The following is a 27,979-nucleotide window of genomic DNA, read 5'->3' on the forward strand; positions in this document are numbered from 1 at the left end:
ATATATAAATATATATGTATATGTGTGTATGTATAGATAGCTCTTTTATTTTTTTGTTGATTGCTTTATAACATTTACATATAACTCTAGTTCATTTTTATTAGATTTACGTAATTTATGATCATTTTATAGATTATTTTTATTTCTATTGTGAAATGGCTCTTTTACCTACTATATTGTGTGAACAGTTATTGCTAGTGTACAGGAATGTCATTTATTTTTATATGCTTATCTCAATATTAACTTTTTCAAACTTTTCCCTGGTCTCTGGAACCTGAGCTTTTCTGTTAAACTTAGTATCTGTCCTCAAATGGGGCAAAGACATTTTCTTTGACGACTTCAATGCTTCAGAAAATGCTACAGAACACATGTAAGGGTCAAAGTTTCTAATATGACAGCCAGAGCAAGGTCCAAGTACTTATCACAAGGTGTCTTTGCTAAAATCTGTTCACTTGCAAAAATGATTTGGACGAGATCTGCTTGCATTCTCTCTTTCATCTTGTTTTTTGCCCACATAGCAGCTGTATCGGTAAGTAGGTTCTGTTCTTCATGGTATTTAGAAATATTCATTGTAGTATATGTTATCCATTTACTGTATCTTTATTTCTTTTCAGATTAAGCATCTTTCTAAAGGAAATGGTAAGAACTAATTGAAATGTATAGAGTGTTTTCTGAACTTTCTCTCTTTTGTTCAGCAATACTGGTAACAATATTTTCCCCCACTTTTAACAGTACATGATGGAGAGTTTGATGAACAGAAGGATATTTCAGAAATCAATTTAGGTGGGTGTAATTTCTGCCATCATTAATGCCTTTAAATAATTTAAAATCCTGTGATAGAATTGCTGAAAATCTCTTAACCTTCGTAGTATGGTATTGGGTAACTTTAGGAGAGAACTGTTCATTCGTGCCTCATTAGAATTTGCAGAGTTTCTGAAAATGGAAATGTGGAAGGAGAATAATGGTTAGACCAAATTTTCTAGAACTAGTGAGTGCTCAGTGGATCTAGAAATATATAACAAGACTTTTGTTGGTAAAAAATTTATTCTTCCAGTTTTCATTTTGAAAAAAGAAAAAAGAAGGGAAAATGGATGATTATTTTGCTTGCTAAAGAAAAATGTAAGGAATATGCCTTTGGTTATATTTAGTGGGGAAAAAACCCCAGTCCCTTTACTGGCCCATCATATTCACTAACAACTGTTTGCTTGGGACTTGGAGAGGAGTGTGAAGTGTCTCTGTTTCGACATCTTGTCCACAAAAACATTCCTTGAAGAAATCCATTGGTCTCATCCCTTACTGAGAGGAGAGAGATGCCAAGTAATCGTCTCTCTTTTCTCTCTCGTCCTGTCTCTAAAATGGGGGAGAAGCTGCGACATTCTGGGTATCTTTGGTTAGAATTGGTGGGAAACAGAGGTTCCATATTTCTGATCATAAGTACCTTATAGTTTACAAAAGCTTTCATATCCAATTGCATATTTATTTGTCAGATTCTGTAATGGGGGGCTTCCCTGGTGGCGCAGTGGTTGAGAGTCCACCTGCCGATGCAGGGGACGCGGGTTCGTGCCCCGGTCCGGGAAGATCCCACATGCCGCGGAGCGGCTGGGCCTGTGAGCCATGGCTGCGGAGCCTGTGCTCCACAGCGGGAGAGGCCACAGCAGTGAGAGGCCCGCGTACCGCAAAAAAAAAAAAAAAAATCTGTAATGGGGTGAGTGCTATTTTCATTTTGCAGGAAGGAACAGGAGGCTCCTTTGGGTCAAGTTGACTCACCCAAGACCACAGATGGCAGTGGTAGAGCTCACCTCCAGGTCTTGTGACTCATAGCTTAATAGCTCAGTCCTATATGAAGAATGTAAAACTAAAAAATCCCATACCTTAGGGGTAAATTCCTCTGGCTTTGTCCCATTTACAGGGAAGCCAGTCTAGGTGATATTTAGTTGGAAAACCTTGAGAATGATTGCAGGGGTAAAGTAGAAATCACTTAGGAAAGTAAATGGGTGCATGGGTCTCAAGACTTCAGAGCCAGGCATCAAGCCCTCTCTCTTTAAAGTCAGGCAGTCAAGGTGTCTGTAATTCAGAGGATCTGCTGTATCTTAAAGGTCCTGAGGCAGGAAAGCTTTGAGGTTTTAGAGCAGTGCTTCTCAAACTTTAGCATCAGAATCCCCCAGAGGATTCAACACCAATGAGATTAGATTTATTTCCCCCCTATTAAGGCTGCTCTAAACCATCAAGGCTTTCCTGCCCCAGGATGTTTCTATTTGCTGTTGCCCCTGCCTTCAATTCCCTTCCTTCACTCCCCACTCCACTAGATTTCTGCGTAAATGCCACCTCCTCAGGCAGGCCTTCCCTGACCACCATTTATGAATATCAACCCTCCTTCACCTCAGCACTCTTTTCCTTCTTACTCTGTTTTACGGGGTTTTTTTTTCAATTATGCTTTTCACCATCAGCCGTACTTTACATTTATTTATTTATTTGTATCCCCTTCCTCTCCAATCAAGAATGTCATCTCCCCGAGTGCTTTGTTTTGTTCTCCACTATATCCCCAGCATCTAGAACAAGGCATAGGACACATTAAGCACTTAATAAGTATATGTTTCATGAACAAACTGGGTAGTGAACAGGCTGGGGCTTGCTTTCAATGGATCTGTACTTCTTGGTGAAATTCTCCTACTGCACTCTCTCACTCCTCTGTGACCCCATCCATGCTGACCAGCCCTTGGGGCCAAGGTCCCAGTAGGCTTCTTCACATTGCTCTGGAAGAGCCCTTCCCTCATCCAGGCCAGGGGTCAAGAAATGCATCATTTTGCCCAGGACCGGCCTAGGCAAGAGTATGGATGGACCAGCCCATAGTAGCCCTACTGAAAAGGCAATTCAAAACCTGGGTCCTGCTGCCTGTGAGGCCGTGGCGTCACTGCTGTTTGTTGTTGTTTAATTGTGCTGTTATATGACTAGGTTATGGTCCTGAGGTTAAGTAAATCTAGGAAATATGGGCATGAGGGAGGGAGTGATTCAGGGACAGCCTTAGTTAGTCATTAACAAGCACAACCAGGAAGCCTCATCATAATAACACCTCCACGGTGTTAATAACACCTCCACCCAGCTCCTGAATGAGCTGTAAGCTTTGCCAAATGAGACCCCTGTTTCCATGTGAAGTTGTGGTGATTATCCTCTAGTTTGATTTTCCAGCTGTAAATCAGGGGCTGTTCTCAGAATGAAGTATGATCTGATGATTCTGTCTGAAGTAGTCTGTGTTTTCAAGGGAAGGATGCTTGTCAAACTTTAGGCTGTAATAAGAAGTGACATTCTTTTAAATGCCCTTAGTTTTCCCACCAGGATCTTCCCTTTTAAGGATCTTACCAATGCCATCAGGGAGAAAGTATATTCTGCTAAGGTCCTGACAGCAGATGTTTGGAGCCATGGTTTTGAATGGATCTACCCATATTTGCCAGGTCTTCTTTATTATCAGGGCAGCACCCTGAGCTTGGCTTTGGAGGACACCATTGTTTTTTCATGGGGAAGAGCAAAATCAACCCATTTAGCTAGGGTGGGGAAGAAGGATAGTACAATAGCAGAAAGGACCCTGGACGGGAAGTGGGAAATTCTATAGCTCACTCAGCTGCTGACCACCTGGTACCTCATTTCCTGTCTCAGGAAGTCCCATTTTGACCCCCAAAGTGTAAGAGTTTTGAAGTCAATGACCAAAAAGATTCCTTCTCACTTGTCTCTTACTTTTAAGATTCTTGGACAAGATTTCTTTTCTTTTTTTTAATTGAAGTATAGTTGATTTACACCATAATATTAGTTTCAGGTGTACAACAGAGTGATTCAATATCTTCAAAGATATACTCCATTTACAGTTATTATAAAATATTGACTATATTCTCTGTGCTGTATAATATATCCTAGTAGTTTATTTATTTTATACATAGTAGTTTGTACCTCTTAATCTTCTACCCCTATCTTGCCCTTCCCAACCCCCTTCCCTATTGCCACTGGTAACCACTAGTTTGTTCTCTATATCTATTTCTGTTTTGTTATATTCACTTGTTTGTTTTATATTTTAGATTCCACATATAAGTGATAGCATAGAGTACTTGTCTTTCTCTGTCTGACTTATTTCACTAAGCATAATGGCTTCTAGGTTTCTTGTTCCAAAAATGACAATAGAGAATGTGACAATATCTGATATTTATTGGCTATTTACATTTGTTCAATTAGAAGAAACTTTTGCATTGTTTCAAAAGAGTTTCACCACATAAAGATTAACAACTAAAGACTTACAATAGAAAAGATTCATTTTATTTTGAGAGATCCCTTTTAGTAATTCTCATTCAAATATTTCTTTTTTTAAAATCCATGTCTAGCTGCAGGCTTGGACCTCTTTCAGGGGGACATTTTTCTACAGGTGAGTACCTGCTAGGAACACAATAACATTCCCCCCAGGACTGGCTGTGTCATAGGATGGTGAGCTTCTGCTCTGTGTCCAGCCACTGAGATGAAAAAATCTCATCTATAATCTGTACCCACAAAGACTTCCACTGTGGTTGCTGGTAAACAAAAACAGACAAAAACATTAGCGAACAGTACAAGACAGTCTATAATTATTAAATTGCTTGTCCATCCAATTTTCCTAATAAGTGGAGCATGAGAGAGAAGGAAATCCACCACCATATTGAAAGTGGCTATTTCAGTTTTGAGGAATTGTAGGTCACCTTTATTTGGTTCTCAAAAATTTCTCTGGAATTTTCTAAAATGTCTGTAATGAACTTCTATTGATTTTACAATATAATCAGAAGATAAGTTGACTAAACTGTTTGAATTGTGTGACAGATTGTTAGTGGTGTGAGAGTTTAGAGAAGGGGGAAGCCAAGGAGACCAGCTGTCCAGTCACCTTTGCCTTTATTTCTGCAGAATTCCAGAAATGGCCTGAGAGACCCCAGCGCCAGGTGGAAGTTCCCCATCCCTTACATCCTGGCCGACAATCTGGGTAATATTAATTGTTCTTCATTAGGAGTTTTGAGTTGAATTCTTCTGTCTCACCTCTCCTCCTGATCATCAGCTTCAGACTTAGGGTAACTACCAACGTATAAAAGGGTTTCTAAGCTCTGACAGTTCTTTACCGTACGGTATGAGAGGCATGACATTACATCTGAACCCATGCTGCTTAACCAGTCTGAGATACAGAGTATCAAATAATGATTTTTAAAATGCAGAACACACTAACATGTTAATCAGACCAAGAGCAACACAAAGAACAAAAATGAAATATAATTTGACATCATAGCAATGAAAAATGTGCACTTGCAATAACAGTTTGTTTAGGTTGAATCTAAATATGGTACCAGGATACTAGTTTCAACATACTGATTTCTTCCCTTTCTGTTGCAAGACAAACATGTCACCCTTTTGAGAAATAGAAAAGACTATATTTCATTGTCCTTGTTCCTCTGTATTAAAATTTTCTATTCTTTTCTCTCTCTTAATATAAAGGACTGAAATCAGTTGCATTTTGTTCATTGTTGAAAATAGTAATTGGTGGAAATAAATAAATATTAGAAGCCACGCGTGGACACTGGCCGACATCAAGCCCCTGACTGACAGCTCAGCAGCCACCATGATGCAGTGCTTGTCTGGGAGGCCCATCCTCTGTGGATGGGCAAGAGGAGAGGGGAAGCTAGGACAATGTTGCTCAGTCTTAATGAGCTGCTGTGCTGCTCGCCTTGTCAGGAGACATAGATTATGTTTCAAGAATTTTCCATCACTTTTTATTAGTGCTGCCTCCCATGCCTTTTCTGGAGAAAAGCTACGTAGTAACAAGTGCTGTTTTTCTCAGTTATTTTATGGAAAATTGAGCTGAGTTGTTTTTCCCCAGTGTTTGACAGGGCACTTGGAAATTCAAGGAGCATCCCTATTTACTGGGACATGATTTAAGAAACATTAATTTTAAAAATATGAGATAAGTATGTGGTAAAGTGCCAAGAATTAGAAACTCTTTGAGAGAATGCTGAAAATCAAATGTGCAAGAATATAATTTAATTTTATAGAACTTAGCTTAAGTTGTAACTTAGAGACCTACCTCCAACAAGTTGATGGGATTAAAAACCACACACACACACACACACACACACACACACACACACGGTAAGAAACAATCTCCTTTCCTTTGGAGTATCTTTCTCCCCCACCCATCCTTGTCTTATGCAATACCAAGGTATGTACACGTGCAGATTAGGCAAAAGGAATGATATTTGATCTTTGGTCATTGATCCACAAAGGTTACTAATAGGCATCTATAGGTCCCTAAGGCTTCTGCTGCTTTGGTTCCAAACTTGGGTTACAGAACTCTTTTCTAAGGCTGCCTGCAGAGCTGCCTATCTAGGCTTGCCATCTATTGGGGGTCCTACAGGGAAGCAGCATAAATATTACACATACTTCTTATGCTTTCAGGAGCCATAAACCTCTGTAAGCTCTGCTCTCTTCCTCTAGCAAGAGTGGTGACTTTTTAGATTGGGGGAAGGAATCCCTTTCCCAACACTCTTCAAAGTACTTTATCCAGAAGACAGAAGTGGCTTGAATCACTTCTGTCTTGTGCTCTGCCATGCGGCTCTCCTGAGGGAAGGTACTCAGAACTTCTGCTTAAATGGGGGATAATGAAAGGGAGAAAGTGGGGAAGTTATGATTTTGTTCAACCACACATACGTAAGTGTATTCTTATTTTGTAGATATATATACATTATGTATTTAACATATGCACTTAGTGTTTATATCCACAAATAATGTGTCAGTTTTAGTTTTCAAGGGATCTATTTACTATAAAAAAAAAAATCTGTCATGGACCCAAGTGGATTTCATGTGGTGGCGTGATTTTCTATGTTCATAGGTTGTATATATTATCCAAGAGCTAGCTAAGGCTCATTGATATTTTTATTGATTTCTGCAGCACTGAATGCCAAAGGAGCTATTCTCTATGCCTTTGAAATGTTCCGCCTCAAGTCCTGTGTGGATTTCAAGCCCTATGAAGGAGAGAGCTCATACATCATCTTTCAGAAGTTTGATGGGTTAGTATGAAATTTTACAGAGTGTGAAAATCACATGTCCTTTGATTATAAAAAGTGACACATCTCTTTCAAAGGCTAAAAGAAGAAATTGGAAGGAAACTAAAAGCAAACTCAAATCTTTCACTGTGAATTTTTTAAAGTGGCATCACATTTTTAATGAGCTCTGTAGAGAATGAATTGTTTGGAAACCTCGGGGAACCAGGGAGACTCATCTCAGTTCTTTTCCTGGGTTGAGGTTATGCTTTAAATTACAGTCCTTTTTTTCTTCTGGTACTCGGGCCTCTCACTGTTGTGGCCTCTCCCGCTGCGGAGCACAGGCTTCGGACACGCAGGCTCAGCGGCCGTGGCTCACGGGCTCAGCCGCTCCACGGCATGTGGGATCCTCCCGGACCGGGGCACGAACCCGCGTTCCCTGCATCGGCAGGCGGACTCCCAACCACTGCGTCACCACGGAAGCCCCTTTTTTTTTTTTTGTCAGGTTTATTAAAGTATAAAATGCATCCTTTTAATGGCTCTGTTTTAAAGTATAGTACTCTGATGGCTGGACCTCTTTGAAAAGTTCTAGATGTAGATTTGCTTTTCAGAGTTACTTATTTCTAAGAAGAAATAAATGGTATATCAAGAAAGAAGACATTTGTCTTAAGCGGTGCGTATATCAACCAGTCTGAGCTAGATGAAGTTGCGAAGCAAAGCCACCATCTGCCGTGACTCTGTAGGTCTGTGTCTTCAAGACCCAGCTGGAGGTATCTCTTCACACTGCAGTTCCCAACATGGCCTCTAGGTGTTGCCTGGATTTCGTTGTCTAGCTCTGAAGGTGGGGATTTTGTTAATCATGGATGGGTAACAGACGTAAAGAAGGAAGTTAGCACATGCTTTAGCTCCTCGAGAAGAGTCTTAGACCTCAAAAGGTGTAAGCTTGGCAAGTAGGGGTGGTGGAGTAATAACAAGTGAATAGGTCTAGTATGCTATGGTGACCGCAGAAGCAGGACATAGTGTGAAGTGAAGACTCAGGCAGAGCCAAGCTGAGCGGCAGAGAGATGAAGAAAGGAGAAGGATGGAGAGGTAGAGGAAAGGGAAGGGCAAATGGGAGGTGGAAAGAGAGAGAAAACCCGAATTCGGGGGACTCTTATTGCCTGTGGTCGGGAGATGTCTCTATTACACTTAAGTTAGGGGAGAGGAAAAGGGAGGAAGAGGGTCCAGAAAAGGGGCTGGCCCAAAGTGCCCCAAACCCTTCAGGATCCTGGTCCTCTGAAGCTGGAGGTTAACTGGGCTCTTTCAGAAGGACAAGGTCAAAGATTTACAGAGTGGTGGAGTTACCGTATTTTGCAACTTACACCTTTCCTTTGGGGAGGGATGTTAAAAAAAAGATAAATAATAAATGCTCCCTCTGGATGGTGGATATTTTGCAGAGTTAACTCTGAATTGGTAATAAAATGCTACCGTCAGGCAAGGTGATAATGGTGATGTTTGCACAACTCAGTACATTAACTAAAGATCATTGAATTGTACACTTAAGATTGGTGAATTTTATGGTATGTCAATTATACCTTAATAAAGTTGTTAGAAAATAACTAAGGTCTATCTTTGAGTAGAAATCAAGCCTATTAGCATTTGAACTTATATGATGTTAGCAGTCTTGGGAAAACAGTGGCAGGTAATTTAATGTGATTGTCACCAAGGAACTCACAATTCACTGGTAGCATTTAAACTATTGTCAGATCTCTTATTCTGTTGAGCGTTGGTTAAGGTATAGATCCTTGTTGAGGTGGAAAATCAGATGTACGAGAAAAGACAAAAATAATTGGGAAAAAGAGGGAAAGAGGCTGCACACGAGGAATTTAGAGTATCTGCTAGCAGTTCCTGAGTCCACTATTTTCTGAGGGAATTTATGGGTCCTTCTTGCCTGGAGCCCTTCAGTCATAAGTTAGGCCACCTGCTGTGTGTTGTCATAATGCTGCAGATTGGGTAATACCCCAAGAAATGAACTTGATTAACTTGCATTTTTAATGAGGTTCTTTTTTATGATCATAAAATATATGCCTGCTCATTATAGGAAATTTGAAAAGTCATGAAAATGTAAAGGAGAAGACATAAATCAACCACAGCCACTGCTCAGACAGCTTTGTGGTATAAAAGCAATAGTGTTGTTCTTTGGAATGCCCCATGGGTTTGTGAAGGTGAAGAAAAATGCCAATTTTTACTTCTTTTTACCTGATGCATTATTAGGATTGATTTGCCTCTGAGTATGTAGGCGTACTTTTATAATGGCCTATCACTTTTAAAGCCTGCATAATATTCTCTCCAGGGAATGTTGCTTTTTTCACCAGTGCCCTATGTTGATGAGAATGGTATCAGTAGTTTCTTTTTGAAATCAAACCTAAATTTCTTCAAACCTAACCTAATTTGTGTTTTGGAATCCTATGAATTACAGCTGCTTAAGAATTCTCTAGAAGAAAATTTCTTTCTTCTCTTTAAAGGTGCTGGTCTGAGGTTGGCGACCGACACGTAGGACAGAACCTTTCCATTGGCCAGGGATGCGACTATAAGGCCATCATTGAACATGAGATCCTGCATGCTCTGGGGTTCTACCATGAGCAGTCAAGGACGGACCGGGATGATTATGTGAAGATCTGGTGGGATGAAATTCTTCCAGGTGTGTATGAACCCAAGGTGCTATTATCTTTATCACTTGCTCAGCCCAACCCTGGGATGACCAGGCCAAACCTATGTATGAATGGGAGCTTCAATTTCTCCAGGAGGAACACAAAATATGGCCTCTCCCGTAGGCTGTGCTCATCTGATCACAACTGATCCCATATAAGTGTCTCAGGGAAAGGCGAATGGTGGTTAACTAAATGTAGGGTTAACTGATCATCAAAAGCTCTTGCTTTGTTTCAGTGTTTTTGTTGAAAATCTATCTAAAATTCTATTCTCCTGTCTTAGTGAGTAAAATGAATTAGGTCCCTGAGGATGTCAGGGTCCTTTTTCTGCATGTGAAATCTTGTGTAGAAAACTGCATGAGGTTTAGTTGACTGTATGATAATCCGAAGACGTACTCCAGCATTTTTTTTGGTGCTTTACCAAATCAACAATAGGTGTTTAAAAACAAAACAACTACAGCAAAAAACAAAACCAACTTTTATCTGAATTTGCACTCCCAATTGTGTTAATTCTAGCTAATAGTTTTTCTGATTCATCAAAATGCACAAGTCTTTTTCTCCTTTCTAAGCACCTCTTTCCTTCTGCCCCCAACCCATAAAGGATAACACAGTTTTATTTCACATGTTATTATGCAGTTATTCTAAAAATTCTGATGAAAATGTTATAACTCAGTTTACCAATGGACATTCCATGCTGTGTTTCTGAAAACACCTGGTTTTTTAAAAAAGATTCTTTCGATTTTAAAGTCTTTATTGAATTTGTTATAATATTGCTTCTGTTTTATGTTTTGGTTTTTTTGGCCATGAGGCATGGGGGATCTTAGCTCCCTGACCAGGGATCAAACCTGCACCCCCTGCATTGGAAGGTGAAATCTTAACCACCACAGGACCACCAGGGAAGTCCCAACACCTCGTGTTTGATTAGGAATTAGTTCAGGAAGTGGAAAAGCATCATTTTGGCAGTGATAGCTTAATGAAACTTTAATGTATTGGAAGTGCCTTAACTATGACCACACATGGTTTTCATGAAGCAAATCATTGCCTCGTAATTATCTGTTTCATTTAGATCCCAGTTTAACATATGAGTTCAGATTGCAGTGCATCTCTAATAATTTTAGGGACTTGGAAGAACTGGCCATACTTTACAATTAAATAGCAGTCTCCAAAAGACTTCTGCCAGAACTGGCTCGTCTTGGAGTCAGCTGTAACCTTGGATCTCACAGGAGGCAGGGATACAGATGGCTAATCCTATCGAAATCACCTCTGGGGTTTCTCAATCTGTGTCCCTCCCGGCACCTCCTATTCTGATATTTCATGAATGTGGAGTACTGGTGGGAGGAGGGGAAACTATGTGGTTTGTAAAAGCCTAATCTGTTACCAGGATTGGACCCACACCTATACTCCCACCCATCCTACCATTCAACCACTGAGCTAGAGGCCAAGTAATATTCTTCTTTGTCCCCCGATACAATCTAGAGAAGTTCTAGACAATATTCACCCAAGTATGAAATAATAGATCAAAAACAGTATGTTTTGTCTCCCAGGGGTAATTGCCTTATATCTGGGTCTGTGTAGATGCGCCAGGAGAGTGCAGATCAAAGGACCGAATCTCTGCTTGTGAGGCTCCGGGCAGTATTAGACTTCGTCTGAATTTGCTAGAGGCCTGAATTTCTTACTTTCTCTTATATACTTAACTCTGCTGAAAATGACATGAGGAAGCAGAAAACATTCGCATTTTTAAGTCTTGAAGAACACAATGCTCGGTGCTTTTAAGATCATTTTAGACCATATGAGGTCCCCTTTCTCAGAGGGAGCCTGTACACTTACAAGGATAATTTGCAGACATGCTCAGTTTTGGGTTGAGCATGAATGACTCACCATGTTTGCTCATCTCCTGTCTGTGTTTTCATTAGGTGTAATTTCATATATCTAAACTGCTTGCAATCACTGGAGAACTCTTCTCAAATGAGACATCAAATCCAATTTAGATCATAAGCAAGGGCAGTATTATTGCTCAGGGTAATTTATGACTTTATTGCATCTCATCTTCAGTTGATGGCAATCTTATTATTTAACCTAGGAAGATACTGTATTGGCCATATAGTTCTCTCCATCTCTGTTTCTGAAGTCAGAATTGTGTTTTCTGGATCTGTTTTCTTTTATTAAGCAAAACACTTCTGAGGTCTAGCAGGGGGTCTACAGACTACAGTCTGTGGGCCATATCTGTTTGCTTTTGTAAATAAAGCTTTATTGGAACATAGCCATGCCCATTTGTTTACATACTGCCTATGGCTGGTTTTGTGCTATAACAGTAGAGTTGAGTAGTTGTGACAGAGACCATACATCTTGCAAAGCCAAAAGTATTTTCTATCTGACGCTTTACACAAAAGTTTTGCCCATGAGCTCTGGTTTACAAGATCACTTCTTCTTCAACCTCTCGGCTGTGAGTTCCCTGAAGGACCATGCCTGTCCTAGTCATTGCCAGGGACCACCACCCACCTAGCACAGCTCCCAGTAAATAGTAGGCATGACAAAAATGTGTTGAGTTAAATTTTAAAATGTATTAAAAACATTTATTTGGTAAAGCATTCTGATAAGTATCCTTGGATAATAAAGAATAAAACTATCTATTTTAACCTGATGATTTTATTGCAAGTTAAGGAAAACAGCCAGTGAGTTGAAAGTGCCTTGCTTAGGAAACCACTGAGAGTTACCAGGAGACCCCAGACCCATGCCCAAGTCCTCACACCCCCTAAATACTTTTTATAATTTTGCCCCCTTAACGGCCATCTGAAGACCACATGCTCTGGAAGGAATGACTCTCCTCCTTCCCTGTTGGGGTTATTTATTTCTTGCAGTTCTGTACCAACTTTGAAAATGCTTCGATCCCTCTTGGATTAAGTCCCCATAAAACCCCTGTGAGCTGGGAGGATGTAACATCAGTATTGTCATTTTATAGTTAAAACAAGTTTTGATCAAAGGGGTTCATGGGCTTTTCCAAAAGCATCTGGGGACCAATGCCAGGCTGTACCACACTTCTCCAATCCTGAGTGTACCTGAGTTGATGTCTTTGAAAGTTGGTCACATTTTCTTCTAATTATTAAAAACAGTTGGATGGGAAGCTAGAAAGGGAGAAAGAGATGATGAAGGTGGGAAGTTTTGACTGGGAGAGTTATGAGTATTCTCATTCAGTTTTTCTATCACTTCCTAAGAAGGGAATTAAAAACCGTGAACTTCCCATTATTGCAGCTGAACCAGTAAATTCCTGATGGCTGCTGGATTAAAAGAGTATCTGGGTGGTTTCTCATTTCAGCATTTCACATTGCAGGGCATATTCTCTTACTTATGCTAATCTCATTTAAAATATTTTCATTTTCTATTTTGGAAGGAAAGTCAGTTTTCTTCCTATTCTGTTTTTCTCACCGTGGGGCAATTTCTAGAACAGGAGAGTGTGAGCCTTGATTGACAGGACGCCACTTTCTCGCCAGGTGCTAAACTTTCCTTCTGCCCGTTAGATTTCTTTTTCCTAAATTGCTGGAGAGCTGGCCAGGTACAGCTCTTGGTGGATGAGGTACTTGGCTGTTAGCAAGATGAATCAATCCTGAATATTTTCCTGAGTTCAAAAATTCCTTTTCCTACCATGAGGAATACCTGCCTCCACTTTGATATCTTATCTTCTCTTTCTTAAATCCTCATACATACACACACACACATTTATTTATTTATTTATATGTATAAAAATGAATCTTTGATTTAAATATACATTTAATAACATGCATTGTACGCTTTACATTATAATATATGTGTATATTATGCACATATTTAATAATATGTATATATTTATTATTAATTATAACATGTATTTTTTTTCTCTTTGGGAGTATTTACCCATTTATTTAATTACTATGCCAGTTTCAAGCTACCACACAATTTTACTGAACGAGGAGTTAGGGAAAGATTCTCCGAATCAGTTCTCCTGACCTGGATAAGGTGGCCCCAGCTCATGACTCTTTCCCACTCAAACCAGCTTCCTCTTACTTTTTAAAAAATTTATTAATTTTATTTATTTATTTTTGGCCGTGTTGAGTCTTTGTTGCTGCCCACAGGCTTTCTCTATTTAATATCCATTATAATAATTGTGTGTACTATTATATAATATATTAGTACTTTACAATGTTATTAGTAAACATTGATATATATTAATTTTATATACATTGTGCAAATTATAAAATATGTTAAATATGTATATATATTTAGATCAAAGATGCATTATTCTGCCCCCCCCCTCCCTTATTTTGGTCTCTGCTTGAGTATCTAGTCAAAGAGGGTAGGATGGGGAAATGACATGACTGATCAGGGCCTGTGGATTCCCTCCTTGACAGGTTATCAGCACAACTTTAACACCTACGATGACAACTTCATCACAGACCTCAACACACCCTATGATTACGAGTCTTTGATGCACTACGAGCCTCTCTCATTTAACAAGAATGCTAGTGTCCCCACCATCACAGCCAAGATCCCTGAGTTTAACTCCATCATTGGGCAGCGCCTGGATTTCAGTGCTATCGATTTGGAGAGGCTGAACAGAATGTACAACTGCAGTGAGTACCTCTGGGTCTGAGGACTGGGTAACCCCCCTGACCTTACGGGACTCCTGTACATTTTCCTTTGTGTTAATTTGTTAATTTTGTTAATTTGTCTATTTCATTAAGGACATTAGTTTCCCTATCCTTAGAAAAAATTGTAACACCTACCCCACAAGATGGTCATGAAAATCAATTATGTGTTTGTGTTCTGTAAAGTGAAAATATTGGGCCAACGTAAGGAGCTGGAATTGTCCAACTTCTTCAGCTTCCCTTTGAAGGATGCCTCCTTATGTAAAGCCCAAGATAGTTATAGGCTTGAAAGTATTTTGTATCTTAAATTCTTTGTCCAGGTTAGTGGTTCCTGGAGTCCTCTAATGCTCAGAGATGGGATGTTTTCTAAAATGGCCCCATTGGTCTTCAGAGACACATTCTTTAATCCTGTTCAATATGTATGTAGAGAAGATCTACTAAGAACAAAGCCCAGCATAACAGGTACCTCATTCTTGATCTAAAGGAGTCGATGGTTGGCATTTACAGAAAAGCATGATGGTAAGCCTTTTTATAGTTTGACTCTGTGAAGTGTGTAGGGCTGCATCTGTGTCGGCAGGTTCTGCTATCTAATGCATGATGGCAGGACTTACAATTGAGAAAAATCAAGACAACGAAAGGCTCATGATCCTGCTAAAACAATGACATCTTAGTAGCCTTAGCCATTAGGTATTTGACATGAGAGACCTTAAATTTTTAACCAGGTGACAAAAATATCATTTGCAGCCACAACTCACACCCTTTTGGACCACTGTGATTTTGAGAAGGCAAACATCTGTGGGATGATTCAGGGTACCAGAGATACTGCTGACTGGGTCCATGAGGACAGCACTCAGCCTGGACAAGCGGATCACACCTTGGAGGGACGATGCACAGGTCAGTGAAGGCAGCAAGGGGGTACATTATGGAGGTTCTCCAGGTTCAAGGGGAAATGGCAGCTGGCATGTTTGGCCTCAGCTGGAATGCTAGTTATCAAACCTGGAACTCTGAGTGAGGACAAAAACCATTTCTCATATCTTTATTATTATTTTTTTTGCGGTATGCGGGCCTCTCACCCCTGTGACCTCTTCCGTTGCGGAGCGCAGGCTCCGGACGCGCAGGCTCAGCAGCCATGGCTCACGGGCCCAGTCGCTCCGCGGCATGTGGGATCTTCCCAGACCGGGGCACGAACCCGTGTCCCCTGCATCGGCAGGCGGACTCTCAACCACTGCGCCACCAGGGAAGCCCGACATATCTTTATTATTAACGCAATAAAAAGCATCCAGGTTCTGGGCATGCAGAAGAAAGGTTCATTTAAGTGATGACAAAACTGATACAGACATAATGGTTGATATGAATTTGTACTTGTTGGTTATCTAGTTTATACAGAGTGTGTGTAACACAGGAAACTGTACTCAATATTTTGTAATAACCTATAAGGGAAAAGAGTCTGAAAAGGAATATCTATATCCATCTATCTATCTATCTCTATCTATCTATCTATCTGAATCTCTGTGCTGTATACCTAAAACTAACAACGACACTATAAATCAACTATACTTCAATAAAAATTTTTTTTAATTTTAAAAAATATATGACTTTGTAGGACTTCCTTGGTGGTGCAGTGGTTAGGAATCAGCCTGCCAATGCAGGGGACACGGGTTCGATCCCTGGTCTGGAGAAATCCCACATGCCGCAGAGCAGCTAAGCCCATGTGCCACAACTACTGAGCATTTGCTCTAGAGCCCACGAGCCACAACTACTGAGCCCACGTGCATAGACCCCATGCTCCGCAACAAGAGGGGCCACTGCAATGAGAAGCCTGCACACTGTAACAAAGAATAGCCCCCGCTCGCCACAATTAGAGAAAGCCTGCGGGCAGCAACAAGGAGCCAGTGCAGCCAAATATATATATGTATATGACTTTGGAAATTAAGGCAATGTCTCTAACAGCAGCGTCCTCCGGTGGAACTACAGTGCGCACCACATATGTAAAATTTTCTAACAGTCACATAAAAAAGAAATGAGGGAACTTCTCTTTAGTAATATACTTAACCCAATATATCCAAAATCTTAACATTTCAATGTGCAATCAATATAAAAACTATTAATGAGATACTTCACACTTCTTTACAGTAGGTATTTGAAATCTGGTGTATATTTTATCCTTACAGTAAATCCCAGTTTGGACGGGCCACAGTTCAAGTGCTCCGTCACCATATACGTTTGGTAGCTGCCATATTGGATAACAGCTTCAGATAGTTCCTGTACATGGTTTGTGCAGTGAAAAAGCCATAAAGTCAGGAGAGACCTGGGTTTAAAATCTGGCTCCACCACTTGCTAATTGTGACCCCAGGAAGTTGTTTTTGTTGTTGTTGCTGTTTAAGTCTTTTGGCTTTTTGTAAGCCTCTCTGACCATCAAGCTATTGATCCTTCCCAGCGAGCTTGGAAAGAGATAATACATCTAGAATCTTCAAAGGCAGACCAGCAGCCTGACTCCCTACTTATTTCCCCCATCATCCCCTTCTCTCCAGAGGTTCTATTTATTTTCCAATTTCTATCTTAACACCCTTTTATTATGTGCTTGTCATTGAAATTGTACAACCCTATTTGGAAGCAGGCGGGGTTATAGATTATAATAGCCTTTTAAAGATTGGACTATCATCAAGTCCCTTAGTCCACGCCTGTGTGAGAGTTGGTAAGAGTTCCTTCACGGAAGAGACCCAGCTTATCACCCAGATGCCAGGCCACCAGGGAGAATGTCGGAGGTTGTCAACAATTGCCACTCTTCCTCGCACCTTGGCAAAGGGCGAAAGTCTCTGTTACACATCAGATTATTAAACATATAATCTCCAGTGTCCAAAGGGTGATCTACACCTGAAGTTCTCTTTAAATTTCCATCATAGCCTCTAATCTAATCTCTCCTGTGGGTTTGCTGCTAGGCTAATGTGCAAGTTCCAGCTAAACAGAAAGGTGATCTCCGTGTGAGAGGAATCTGCTGAAAGAATATTCTAGCATTTTAGTAGGAAAGGAAAGGACCACAGCCCAGAGAGGTAACTAGAAAAGCTTTCTCAGGTTAACTTGACCAGCCATATGCTTCTTCCACAGGAGGCAGATAATGGGACGGGGTTTCCTTTGCTAGAGAGCACTGCCTTATTCAGGTAGATGCATACACTCAAAGAGCTCGAAGGATAGAAGCCACTTCCCACTTGAATCCCAGAGAGATGAATGAATACCCAGTTACTGGCAGCTCTAGGTCAAGAATTCAGGTCTCCTGACTCCTCAGCTTCAGTTATTGGGCTTGCACTTCATACTTCTGACCTCAACTGGTGGAATTCCTGAGCAAGGATAACCAGGAGACCTTCTTATCCCTGTGAGCTCTTGTTTACCTTAACGCAAGCCCTCAGCAATTCACGACACAAAAGTCTAAGGCTAGTAAGATAAAGTATTGAGAAGAACATACCGGCAAATATAATTTACCCTGATGATATATGAAAGACATATGGTATTTTTCAGCTTTGTGGAAAGCTTATTTAAACATCCTTGCTCATGCCCCATATGTGAGGCAGGATGAGGCAAGGACTCATATTGTCAAAGTACCTGGAACTGTAGGTGCTCACTTCATTTTTACTTGATGAAATGTTTTGAGTGGAGCATTTGGTAAGAGGTTGAGTATTGGAGTAAGTTTAGATGACTTCTTTTTTTTAAAGAATGGTAACATTTTTATTTATTTATTTTTATATTTATTTATTGCTCTGTTGGGTCTTCATTTCTGCACGAGGGCTTTCTCTAGTTGCGGCGAGCGGGGGCCACTCTTCCTCGCGGTGCGCGGGCCTCTCACTATCGTGGCCTCTCTTGTTGTGGAGCACAGGCTCCAGACGCGCGCAGGCTCCGTAGTTGTGGCTCATGGACCTAGTCGCTCCACGGCATGTGGGATCTTCCCGGACCCACATGCTCGAACCCGTGTCTCCTGCATTGGCAGGCGGATTCTCAACCACTGCGCCACCAGGGAAGCCCTAGATGACTTCTTTATATGCAAGAATTGTTCATTGTCCTTGCCTTTGAAAAAGTGTGCTGGTTTTCCAAGTGATGTATTTGTTTAGCCACCTGCTTGTTTTGGGGGAGAGAATTTTGAGATACATGAGTGGGGCAAACCCAGCCTCTGGCATAAATGTAGACCCTTTCTCCCCTCTTTCTTAGTGTTCCTCCAAGGCTTTCTTTACATTCAGGAGAAATCCTCAGTTGGTCCCTAATATGCCTTGAATGCCCCTTCTTAGAACACAGTGAAGGTGATTCGTTACCACTGATAGTACACCCAGTTATTAGGCTACAAAAGGATGAAACTGAACCCTTCTCATTGTGAATATTTAAAATTCAATTCCTAAAACTTTGAATCCCACAGTTTCTTATATAGCTAGGAGGCCATCGCTTTTCCTTGGATTGAATCTCTAAACAACAAAGTTAATGAAGAAAATGGAATTCATCTCACAGACACTAGATTCCATCAACTTTGCTTAAAGTCTGTATTTCCTTAAGTCAGAGGTGTACATTTCACAACCTTGGGAACAAAGGCAATCAAAAGAGGCAGTGGAGAGCTGTGACTTTGACCAGCAATTCTGTCCGTGGAGACAGACAGAATATTTACTGACAAACAACCTTTTTATTTTCCCCAGAAGAGTTCTAGCCTTTGTTGCATGGATGATGGCTGTTGCTCACTGTTTCACTTTGCCTGGGCTGAGGGCACCCTGGGGTATTTGTGGCCAGAGGTGGGACTTTAGGGTCCTCTCTCCATAGGTGCCGGCTACTTCATGTACTTCAGTACCAGCTTGGGGATAGCAGAGGAGGCAGCCCTGTTGGAGTCTCGGATTCTTTACCCAAAGAGGAAGCAGCAATGCCTGCAGTTTTTCTATAAAATGACAGGAAGCCCTTCAGACAGACTCATCGTCTGGGTCAGGAGGGATGACGGTACGGGCAACGTTCGCAAGCTGGTCAAGGTGAAGACCTTTCAAGGTACTTAAAGGCATCCTGCAAGGACTGATTGGGCTTCGTATTTGGGATTGTGCTTTTTCTCCTCCTTCCCCTCCCTCTCCCTTTTCACCCTCCTCCCCCTCTGTCTCCTCTTCCTTCCTTTCCTCCACCTCCCTTCTGCCTCTTTGAAATGCATAATGCCTGGCATGTTTTAACCACTCAATGGATGTTTTAACCGTTCAGAAATTGGGGGTTCAGGTGAGGCTGAAATATACTATTGAAAGAGGCCAATCAGGGAAAGAAAAAAGAAGGCCAATCAGAATATAAAAATCTAGTTTTCACTAGAGCTTTGGAGAAAGACAGAATAGAGAAAATTGGTGATTCAAAGGCGGAGATTGGAAGGTAAAAGGGAAGCTGCCTCTGTTTCAGCAAACTGATTGATACCACTATTTAATACACTGAGGTAACTTGAAACCTACTTGTGAAGTTGGTGGCAAGCAAGTGACTTGTATACATTAACTTCACTAAAAGCACTTATATATTCCTTAGTGATACTTTATGTATTTCGATAAGAAGATCATGAAAACCTTAAAATGCTAAGGTAGTTGGTTGTGAGAGTAATCTGACTGAAAATCAAGATCCAGGGTTATAAAAACTAAGTACTTACATTCTTGTATTATGGTGGTGGTTCGTTCATAAATAGAAAAGGAGAGACGTGTTTTTCTAGTTTTCCATTCAACAAAGAATTTCTCAATTAAAATGGGATAAAGGAAGCATTCTTTGTGTACTTCTAGAAGAAGCTGCTGCTCTTGAAGGGTGGAGGCTTCCTCAGTAAAGGCTACTCAGAAGAACGGGGGCCCAAATTGTCTCTACCCAGGTCACTCTGTGGGTAGAAAATACTATAAATAATGGTTTTGAGGGGTTCACTTTTCTGGCTGAAATTTACAGAGCATCTTTATCAAATAGAGGGATGACAGCTAGGTACCCTTTAAGAGTTGAGAATTTGCTGTGTTACCAAGGATTATAAATATGGACATATGAAATTGCCATTGTTTGACCTTTAACTTATCGAAGGTCTGTTTTATACGGTTCAGCCCAATACTTGTGCATTCAGTGCTAACATTAAGGGGGTGGGGTGCATTTATACCAACAAACCCAGGGGAAAGCCCAGAACCTGCAGAATGGAATAATAATGGAAAACAAATTCATGATTAAGACTTTTATGATAAATCAGAGTGTGTCTTTTTTTTTTTTTTCTTTTTTAGCGATTTTCCCATACTAGATATGTGACTTTGGAAAAGTTCCTTAACAAGCTTATAGCAGTTCTCTCCTGTGTTTGTTGTGAAGATTACATGAGATCGCTCATGTAAAGCACCTGCCACAGTACGAGGTTCCAAGTAAGTGCTCCAAAAATGTTAGTCACAGTTGTCACCAATTTTATTCTCTGTCCTCAGGAGATTTGGACCAAAATTGGAAAATTGCCCATGTTACACTAAGAGAGGAAAAGAAGTTTCGCTACATTTTCCAGGGCACAAAGGGTGACCCCCAGAACTTGAGTGGGGGAATTTACCTGGATGACATCACTTTGACAGAAACCCCATGCCCCGCAGGGGTTTGGACGGTCCGGAAGTTCTCTCAAGTCCTGCAGAACACAGTTAAAGGGGACAAGCTTCAGAGCCCTCGATTCTATAATTCAGAGGGCTACGGTTTGGGGTTGACCTTGTACCCTCATGGCAGAACGAGCTCTGGGTACTTGGGACTTGCCTTTCATCTGTGTAGTGGAGAGAATGATGCTGTCCTGGAGTGGCCAGTGGAGAACAGACAGGTGATAATGACAATACTTGACCAGGAACCCGATGTCAGGAAGAGAATGTCCTCCAGCATGGTGTTCACTACCTCCAAGTCCCAGACGTCTACAGGTAGGTGGTTAGAAGACCTGCCCCTCCACCTGGAAGGGCCAACAGACACAGTTCTCATCTGTACAGGAGAGATTAACTTTCCCCTCACATTTCCTCCTTGGGCACATCTACAGCAATGTCATGTTGGAGCATTAAGTTAAAATGTCCTTGTTTCTTTTTTCTTTCATTGAAGTGTAGTTGATTTACAATGTTGTGTTAGTTTCTGCTGTACAGCAAAGTGATTCAGATATACATATTTATTCTTTTTCATATTCTTTTCCATTATGGTTTATTACAGGCTATTGAATACAGTTCCTTGTGCCATTCAATAGGACTTTGTTGTTTATCTATTTTATATACAGTAGTTTGTATCTGCTGATCCCAAACTCCTAATTTATCCCTCCCACCCCCTTTCCGCTTTGGTAACCAGAAGTTTGTTTTCTATGTAAGTGAAAATTTTCAGTGTCATCTTATCTCTCTCTCTTTCCTGAATTCATCCATCAAGCATCTAAGTAAGGGCTTGCAAGGTGCCAAGCTCTGTGCCAGTCCCTTAGAGTACAAGCAAACCAGCCAGTCCCTGCCTCACTGAGCTCAGTCTGAGAAGACAGATCCAGCTAATCATTTTCAAATACTCAGAATTTGTGAGGCTTTGTGCAAAACTAATGCACTGAGTCCTGGAATATTACTCATTGTCAGTAGGTCCATGAAACAAACTTGCATGAATAAAGGAACGGGCAAACTATTTTTTTTTTTCAAAAGAAGAGACTTAAGCCTTAAAAGGAAGAAGCTATAGCTCTCTCTTCCCCTTCATTGAAAAGTTACTCAGTAGTGGGCAATGACCCTTCACAGGGGTGGTTCGCTGCTCCACCCCCCTCCCAATTCTCAGGGGTTTTTTTGGGGGGGTTTATTATTCAAACAGAAAGTTACAAAAATTATAATCATCCTCATCAATTCACTCAGTCCCATGTAATTAATTTTTTTTAACTTGATCTTTTGTTAGCACTTTTATGAATTCATCAGTTTTCCATTAGAGTTCTGAAAATGCTTATTCATTCAGTTCAGCAGTATAGTCAGTTACCAGAAACCTGTACTTGTCAGTCTTTTCCATGAATTCCTTGAAGATGAAAACCTTTTATAGGAACATTTTTGCAAAAGCATCAGAGTACACCCAGACCTGTCTGTAAATGACAAAAGACTTAAAAATGACCACGGTTAAAGATTTGACGAAAGTTCATAATAATGCAATTGACAAGGAAATTTAGTTATTTCTGAGATATACATTTTAAAGTAATAACTAGAATTATGACTTACTGCACCAGAACATACAAGATTTTTAGAAATTTCATGTAATGTCCGAAACATTTATATTAACATATTTCCATACAAATAACCCAAAGAAAGTTTAGTATAAGTTGTTTTGTTTGTTTGTTTGTTTGTACTGCAGGTTCTTATCAGTCATCAATTTTATATACATCAGTGTATACATGTCAATCCCAATCGCCCAATTCAGCACACCACCATCCCCACCCCACCGCGGTTTTCCCCCCTTGGTGTCCATATGTTTGTTCTCTACATCTGTGTCTCAACTTCTGCCCTGCAAACCGGTTCATCTGTACCATTTTTCTAGGTTCCACATACATGCGTTAATATACGATATTTGTTTTTCTCTTTCTGACTTACTTAACTATGTATGACAGTCTCTAGATCCATCCACATCTCAACAAATGACCCAATTTCGTTCCTTTTTATGGCTGAGTAATATTCCATTGTATATATGTACCACATCTTCTTTACCCATTTGTCTGTCGATGGGCATTTAGGTTGCTTCCATGACCTGGCTATTGTAAATAGTGCTGCAATGAACATTGGGGTGCATATGTCTTCTTGAATTATGGTTTTCTATGGGTATATGCCCAGTAGTGGGATTGCTGGATCATATGGTAATTCTATTTTTAGTTTTTTTAAGGAACCTCCATACTGTTCTCCATAGTGGCTGTATCAATTTACATTCCCACCAACAGTGCAAGAGGGTTCCCTTTTCTCCACACCCTCTCCAGCATAATTCTCCTGGAAAGAGTAAATAACCTGATTTTTTTCCAACACATTTTTTCTGATTAACAAAGCTCTTATGGGTAAACAACAAGGTCCTACTGTACAGCACAGAGAACTATATTCAATATCCTATGATAAACCATAATGGAAAAGAATAGTAAAAAAATGTATATATACATATAACTGAATCACTTTGCCGTACAGCAGAAATTAACACATTGTTAATCAACCATACTTCAATTAAAAAAAAAGCTCTCTATACTCATTAAAGACAGATGGAAAGTGAAAAGTAAAGCGATAATGTGATTTTCTGTAACCTGTAACTTTGCAGCAACGAATGGCTCCGTCATCTGGGACAGGCCGTCTGTCGTGGGGTCCTATGACAAGAGCTGTGCCTGTTTTAGAAGCATCGACTGGGGCTGGGGTGCTATCATCTCCCACCAAATGCTGAAAAGGAGGAGTTACCTTAAAAATGACGACCTTATATTGTTTGTGGACTTTGAAGGTATTTTGCTGGTTTTCCTGAATCAATAATCCTATGTTCTGGGTGTTCTATTGACTTTACATGGATTTTTTTAAAGCATCTCATGGAAGGTGGGGATCTTTGGGGGGGACTAGGTTAAAAAAAAAAAAAAAAGATGTGCTCTAAGAGAACCACATTGTGCTCTTTTATTGAAGGACTCCCATCTCGATTTTAACTGTCCTGGGGAGAAACTAAAATTTTAGTGTCACCTTTTTGTATAACTTATCAAATGTGACAGTTGGCTGACTTCAATTTAGTTTCAATCAGTCTATTCATACTCACTTTACGCTTCTCTTCTCAAGTTAAATAAATAAAATCATGATTGGACTACTTTAAACATAAACATGGCAAAAAAAGAATGAAATCTTGCCATGTCCAACAGCATGGATGGACCTGAGGGGCATGATGCTTCGTGAAATACGTCAGATAGATAAAGGCAAATACTGTATGTTTTTACTTACATGTGGAATCTGAAAAAACAAAGCAAATGAACAAATATAACAAAACAGACTCACAGATACAGAGAACAAACTAGTGGTTACCAGAGGGGAAAGGGGTAGGGGTAGGGACAAAATAGGGGCAGGGGATTAAGAGGTACAAACTACTATGTATGAAATAAGTTACAAAGATGGAATGTACAGCACAGGGAATATAGTCAATACTTTATAATAACTTTGTATGACGTGTAATCTATAAAAATGTCAAATGACTATTTATACACCTTAAAACGAATATAATATTTTAAGCCAACTATACTTCAATAAAAAATAATCCATCTATAAAATAGTTGGCATCATGAAAATCCGCTGGATTCAAAGCCGCTTTTCTACGTCACTAAAGGTGGTGACCAAGAGGGGTGGAGGCAGCCCAGGGAGCTTCCTCCAGGAGTGGAAGTGAATTGTTGTCAGGTTTAATCATATATCTTCCTCACCACCCTTTGTCTCTTTCCTCAAGATATCACTCACCTTGAGCAGACTGAAGTTCACATTGAAGACAGCAGGCTGGTCCCCCAAAGCCTCGTTCTCCAAGGCCAGGAGCAGCCGGCTTCAGAAGAAGGTTCGGGAAAGGCCTCCTTAGAGAAAGACCTACTGGGCAGCCTGGACCAGGGGCATCGCAGCCGACAGAAGCGGTCGGTGGACAACACGGGCCCCATGGAGGACCACAACTGGCCCCAGTACTTCAGAGACCCATGTGACCCGAACCCTTGTCAAAACGAAGGCATCTGTGTGAACGTGAAGGGGATGGCGAGCTGCAGGTAGGCTCTGTGGCCTGGGGCGGCAGGTGTAGGCCGGCAGAGGGGAGCCCTATGTCTGCTTACCCTGCTAAAAGGCACGTGTCTCAGGTCAGGGCATCCACGCCATCAGATGGTCAACCGTGTCGGTCCTTGACTCCACAAAGCCGTGCCTGGAATCAGAGGGCGGAGCAGGGGTCCTGCCAGAGCAGAAGAGTCCCAAATCTCCTGTCTCTTCACGTGTATCCCTTTGCTACCTCTGGGACATTGTCAACAGCATCTTGAATGTTGCTGGAACTTTGAACTCCACTGCAGGGCTCAAAAATGACCCAGAGCTTTTTTTTTTTTTTTTTTTTAATATTTATTCGGTTGTAGCGGGTCTTAGTTGTGGGAGATGGGCTCCTTAGTTGAAGCTTTCAGACTCCTTAGTTATGGCATGTGAACTCTTAGTGGCATGCATGTGGGATCTAGTGGCATGCATGTGGGCCCAAACCTGGGCCCCCTGCAATGGGAGCGCTGAGTCTTATCCACTGCACCACCAGGGAAGTCCCGACCCAGAGCTTTTAGCATCAAGGCTCCACCACAGGGACTCAGGACCAAGCTTAAACCTTCCCTGACTGCAAATGTTATTATTGTTATTAATTATTATTTGTATTGTTCATTAGTGCAATTGTACTATTATCGTATTTATGTTTTCAATAAGAAGAAGAAGAATATCTGATATTTGGGGGCTGCTTGCTCTGTGTCACATGCTCCCCTGAGCAGTATGCATTCATGATCTAAATTATTCCTCATAGCCACCCTGTGACATAAAGGCCCTTCTTATCCCCGCTTAGGGCATAAGAAATTTGAAGCTTAGAGAAGTAAGTAATTTGTCTGAAATTACCCAGATGGTAAATGCTGGAGCTTAGACTTGCAATCCAGGTCTGTCTGTCAGCACAGTTTGCTATATTTAATAGTTCTTTTTATAATGTTTGTTATTTGCATAAAATATTTCCTAAAAGGATGTATGTGATGACAGAAGCATCAGTTTCATTTGATAGAATAGTAGCAGATGTGGGAGCCGGTCTGCTTGGCCCAAAACACCTACATTTCTTCTCAGCTCTTTTTGATCTCCACTATGTTCTTTCTTTTTTAAACTTTTATTTTGAAATAATTTTAGATTTACAGATACACTTCAGAAATGCAGCAGAGTTCCCCATACCATAAAGTCAACATCTTACATAACCACCGTACATTAGCAAAGGCAAGAAATGAGCATTAACAAAGGTAAATACTATTAAAAATAGTATTCACTAAACGATACATCTTATCCAGATTTCCCCAGTTTTTCCACCAATACACTTTTTCTGTTCCAGGATCCAATTCAGAACCCCGTGTTCCATGTAGTTTTCATGTCTCCTTAGCTCCTTCAATCCTGAGCTGGTCCTTGGTCTTGTCTTTCATTATCTTGATACTTTTGAAGAGCATTGATCAGTTATTTTACAAATTGTTCCTCAATTTGAGTTTATCTGATGTCTTCTCATGATTATATTGGGGTTGTACATTTTGGGTAAGAACCAAGACGTGATCTGACCTTCTCAGTGTGTCATGTGAGGGGTACCGGATGTCAATATGTGTTATTACCGGTGAGGTTAACCTTGTCATCTGGCCAAGAGGGTGTCTGCCAGCCCTGTCTCCTGAGAAGTTACCATTCCTCACTCTTTAATTAACACATGTCTTGGGAGAGACACTCGGAGACCATGCAGACATCTTGCCTTTCCTCAAACCCTCACCCACTAATTTCAGCATCCGTTGGTGGAGTTTGCTGAACCATCACTACTGTGTGTCAGCAAACACATTCTTTAAGTGTCCCAAACCTTTCTCCTGAACTTTGCATATGGTAGCCAAGAGGACAGGGTCTGGAGACAGACCTTCAGAGATTAGACTTCAAGAGTGAGACACTTACTAACTGCGTGGCCTTGAGCAAATTATCTAACTTTTCTGAAAGATAAGGATGATGAGAATGGCCTGGTAATAAGCACCACCTCAAAGGGTTGTTCCAGGATTAAATTAATTGACTTGTGTAAAGCACTTTGAACGAGGCCAGGTGCGTGTAACTGCTGAGTGTCCCCTGCCATTGTTGCTGTGTTGGTCTTATTGTCAGGAAGCCCTTGGGGTTCAGGTGGTTCCCACACGCCCCTGTGTCCTGTCTCCCCAGGTGCGTCTCTGGCCATGCCTTCTTCTACACTGGGGAGCGATGTCAGGCCATGCAGGTGCACGGCAGCCTCCTGGGCCTGATGATCGGAGGCGCAGCCAGCATGGTTTTATTGACCTTCACCATCATCTCCATCCTTCGCCAAAGGCCAGGCAGTGATGCCCGCTGACATCAACTAGACTGCAGAAGCACCTCCAGCCCTTGGAGCCTCCCTTTCCTTCCCGTGCTCATTGCAGTTTGGGGCAGCTTCTATCGGCCTTGCTTTGCCTCCAGCCTCTTGTGTGACCCTTATGGTTTTCCTGTCCCCACCCTCACATGGTTCTGTTACCCTGCTCTGTGCTCCAAATGTATCTAGTGTGATGACGCTCTTATCCCTTGTTTAATAGACTGTCTTTCCCATATACTGTAAGCTCTACGCGGGCAGACCCACCTTTACCGTGTTAGCCCAGTGCCTGGGAGTCTGCCTGGCCCGGCATGCATGGTCACTCAGTAAAAACAAATAAATGAGCCAGTAATTGAATGAACAACTAAGATATAGAAACTCTCTCCTTTCTACTGCAAGTAATATGTATGCAATGAAACGCATATGTTTTTTGTACTAGAATCAAACACTCAAATACCTGTTTTCCATCAGACACAATAGGTTTATTATTCTTTTAGGGTCTTGTGTGTTAAAGAATTTCGAATAAAGATTCCTCCTAGCAGCAGTATTTGCTTTCCTCCTCTGATTCTAAGGGAAAGTCTTTAATAAATTCAATAACTATTTCGTCAGTACC

The 27,979-nt window shown here is 40.9% G+C and overlaps 1 protein-coding gene across 1 annotated transcript; it reads left to right on the top strand.

The window, feature by feature from the left end:
• Positions 1–460: 460 nt before the first annotated feature.
• Positions 461–27,979, top strand: MEP1A (meprin A subunit alpha). Its single transcript, XM_027126813.1, has 14 exons — positions 461–529; positions 615–639; positions 733–783; positions 4,365–4,405; positions 4,912–4,987; positions 6,941–7,058; positions 9,536–9,711; positions 14,101–14,322; positions 15,082–15,231; positions 19,129–19,344; positions 20,757–21,221; positions 23,584–23,757; positions 24,730–25,030; positions 27,207–27,979. The coding sequence occupies exons 1-14, from the start codon at positions 461–463 to the stop codon at positions 27,370–27,372; spliced, it is 2,250 nt and encodes a 749-aa protein (XP_026982614.1). The 3' UTR covers positions 27,373–27,979.

Source organism: Aethalodelphis obliquidens, unplaced genomic scaffold (assembly GCF_003676395.1).
Source record: "Aethalodelphis obliquidens isolate GAN/ISIS:26980383/991018 unplaced genomic scaffold, ASM367639v1 scaffold31, whole genome shotgun sequence".
Lineage (NCBI taxonomy): Eukaryota > Metazoa > Chordata > Mammalia > Artiodactyla > Delphinidae > Aethalodelphis > Aethalodelphis obliquidens.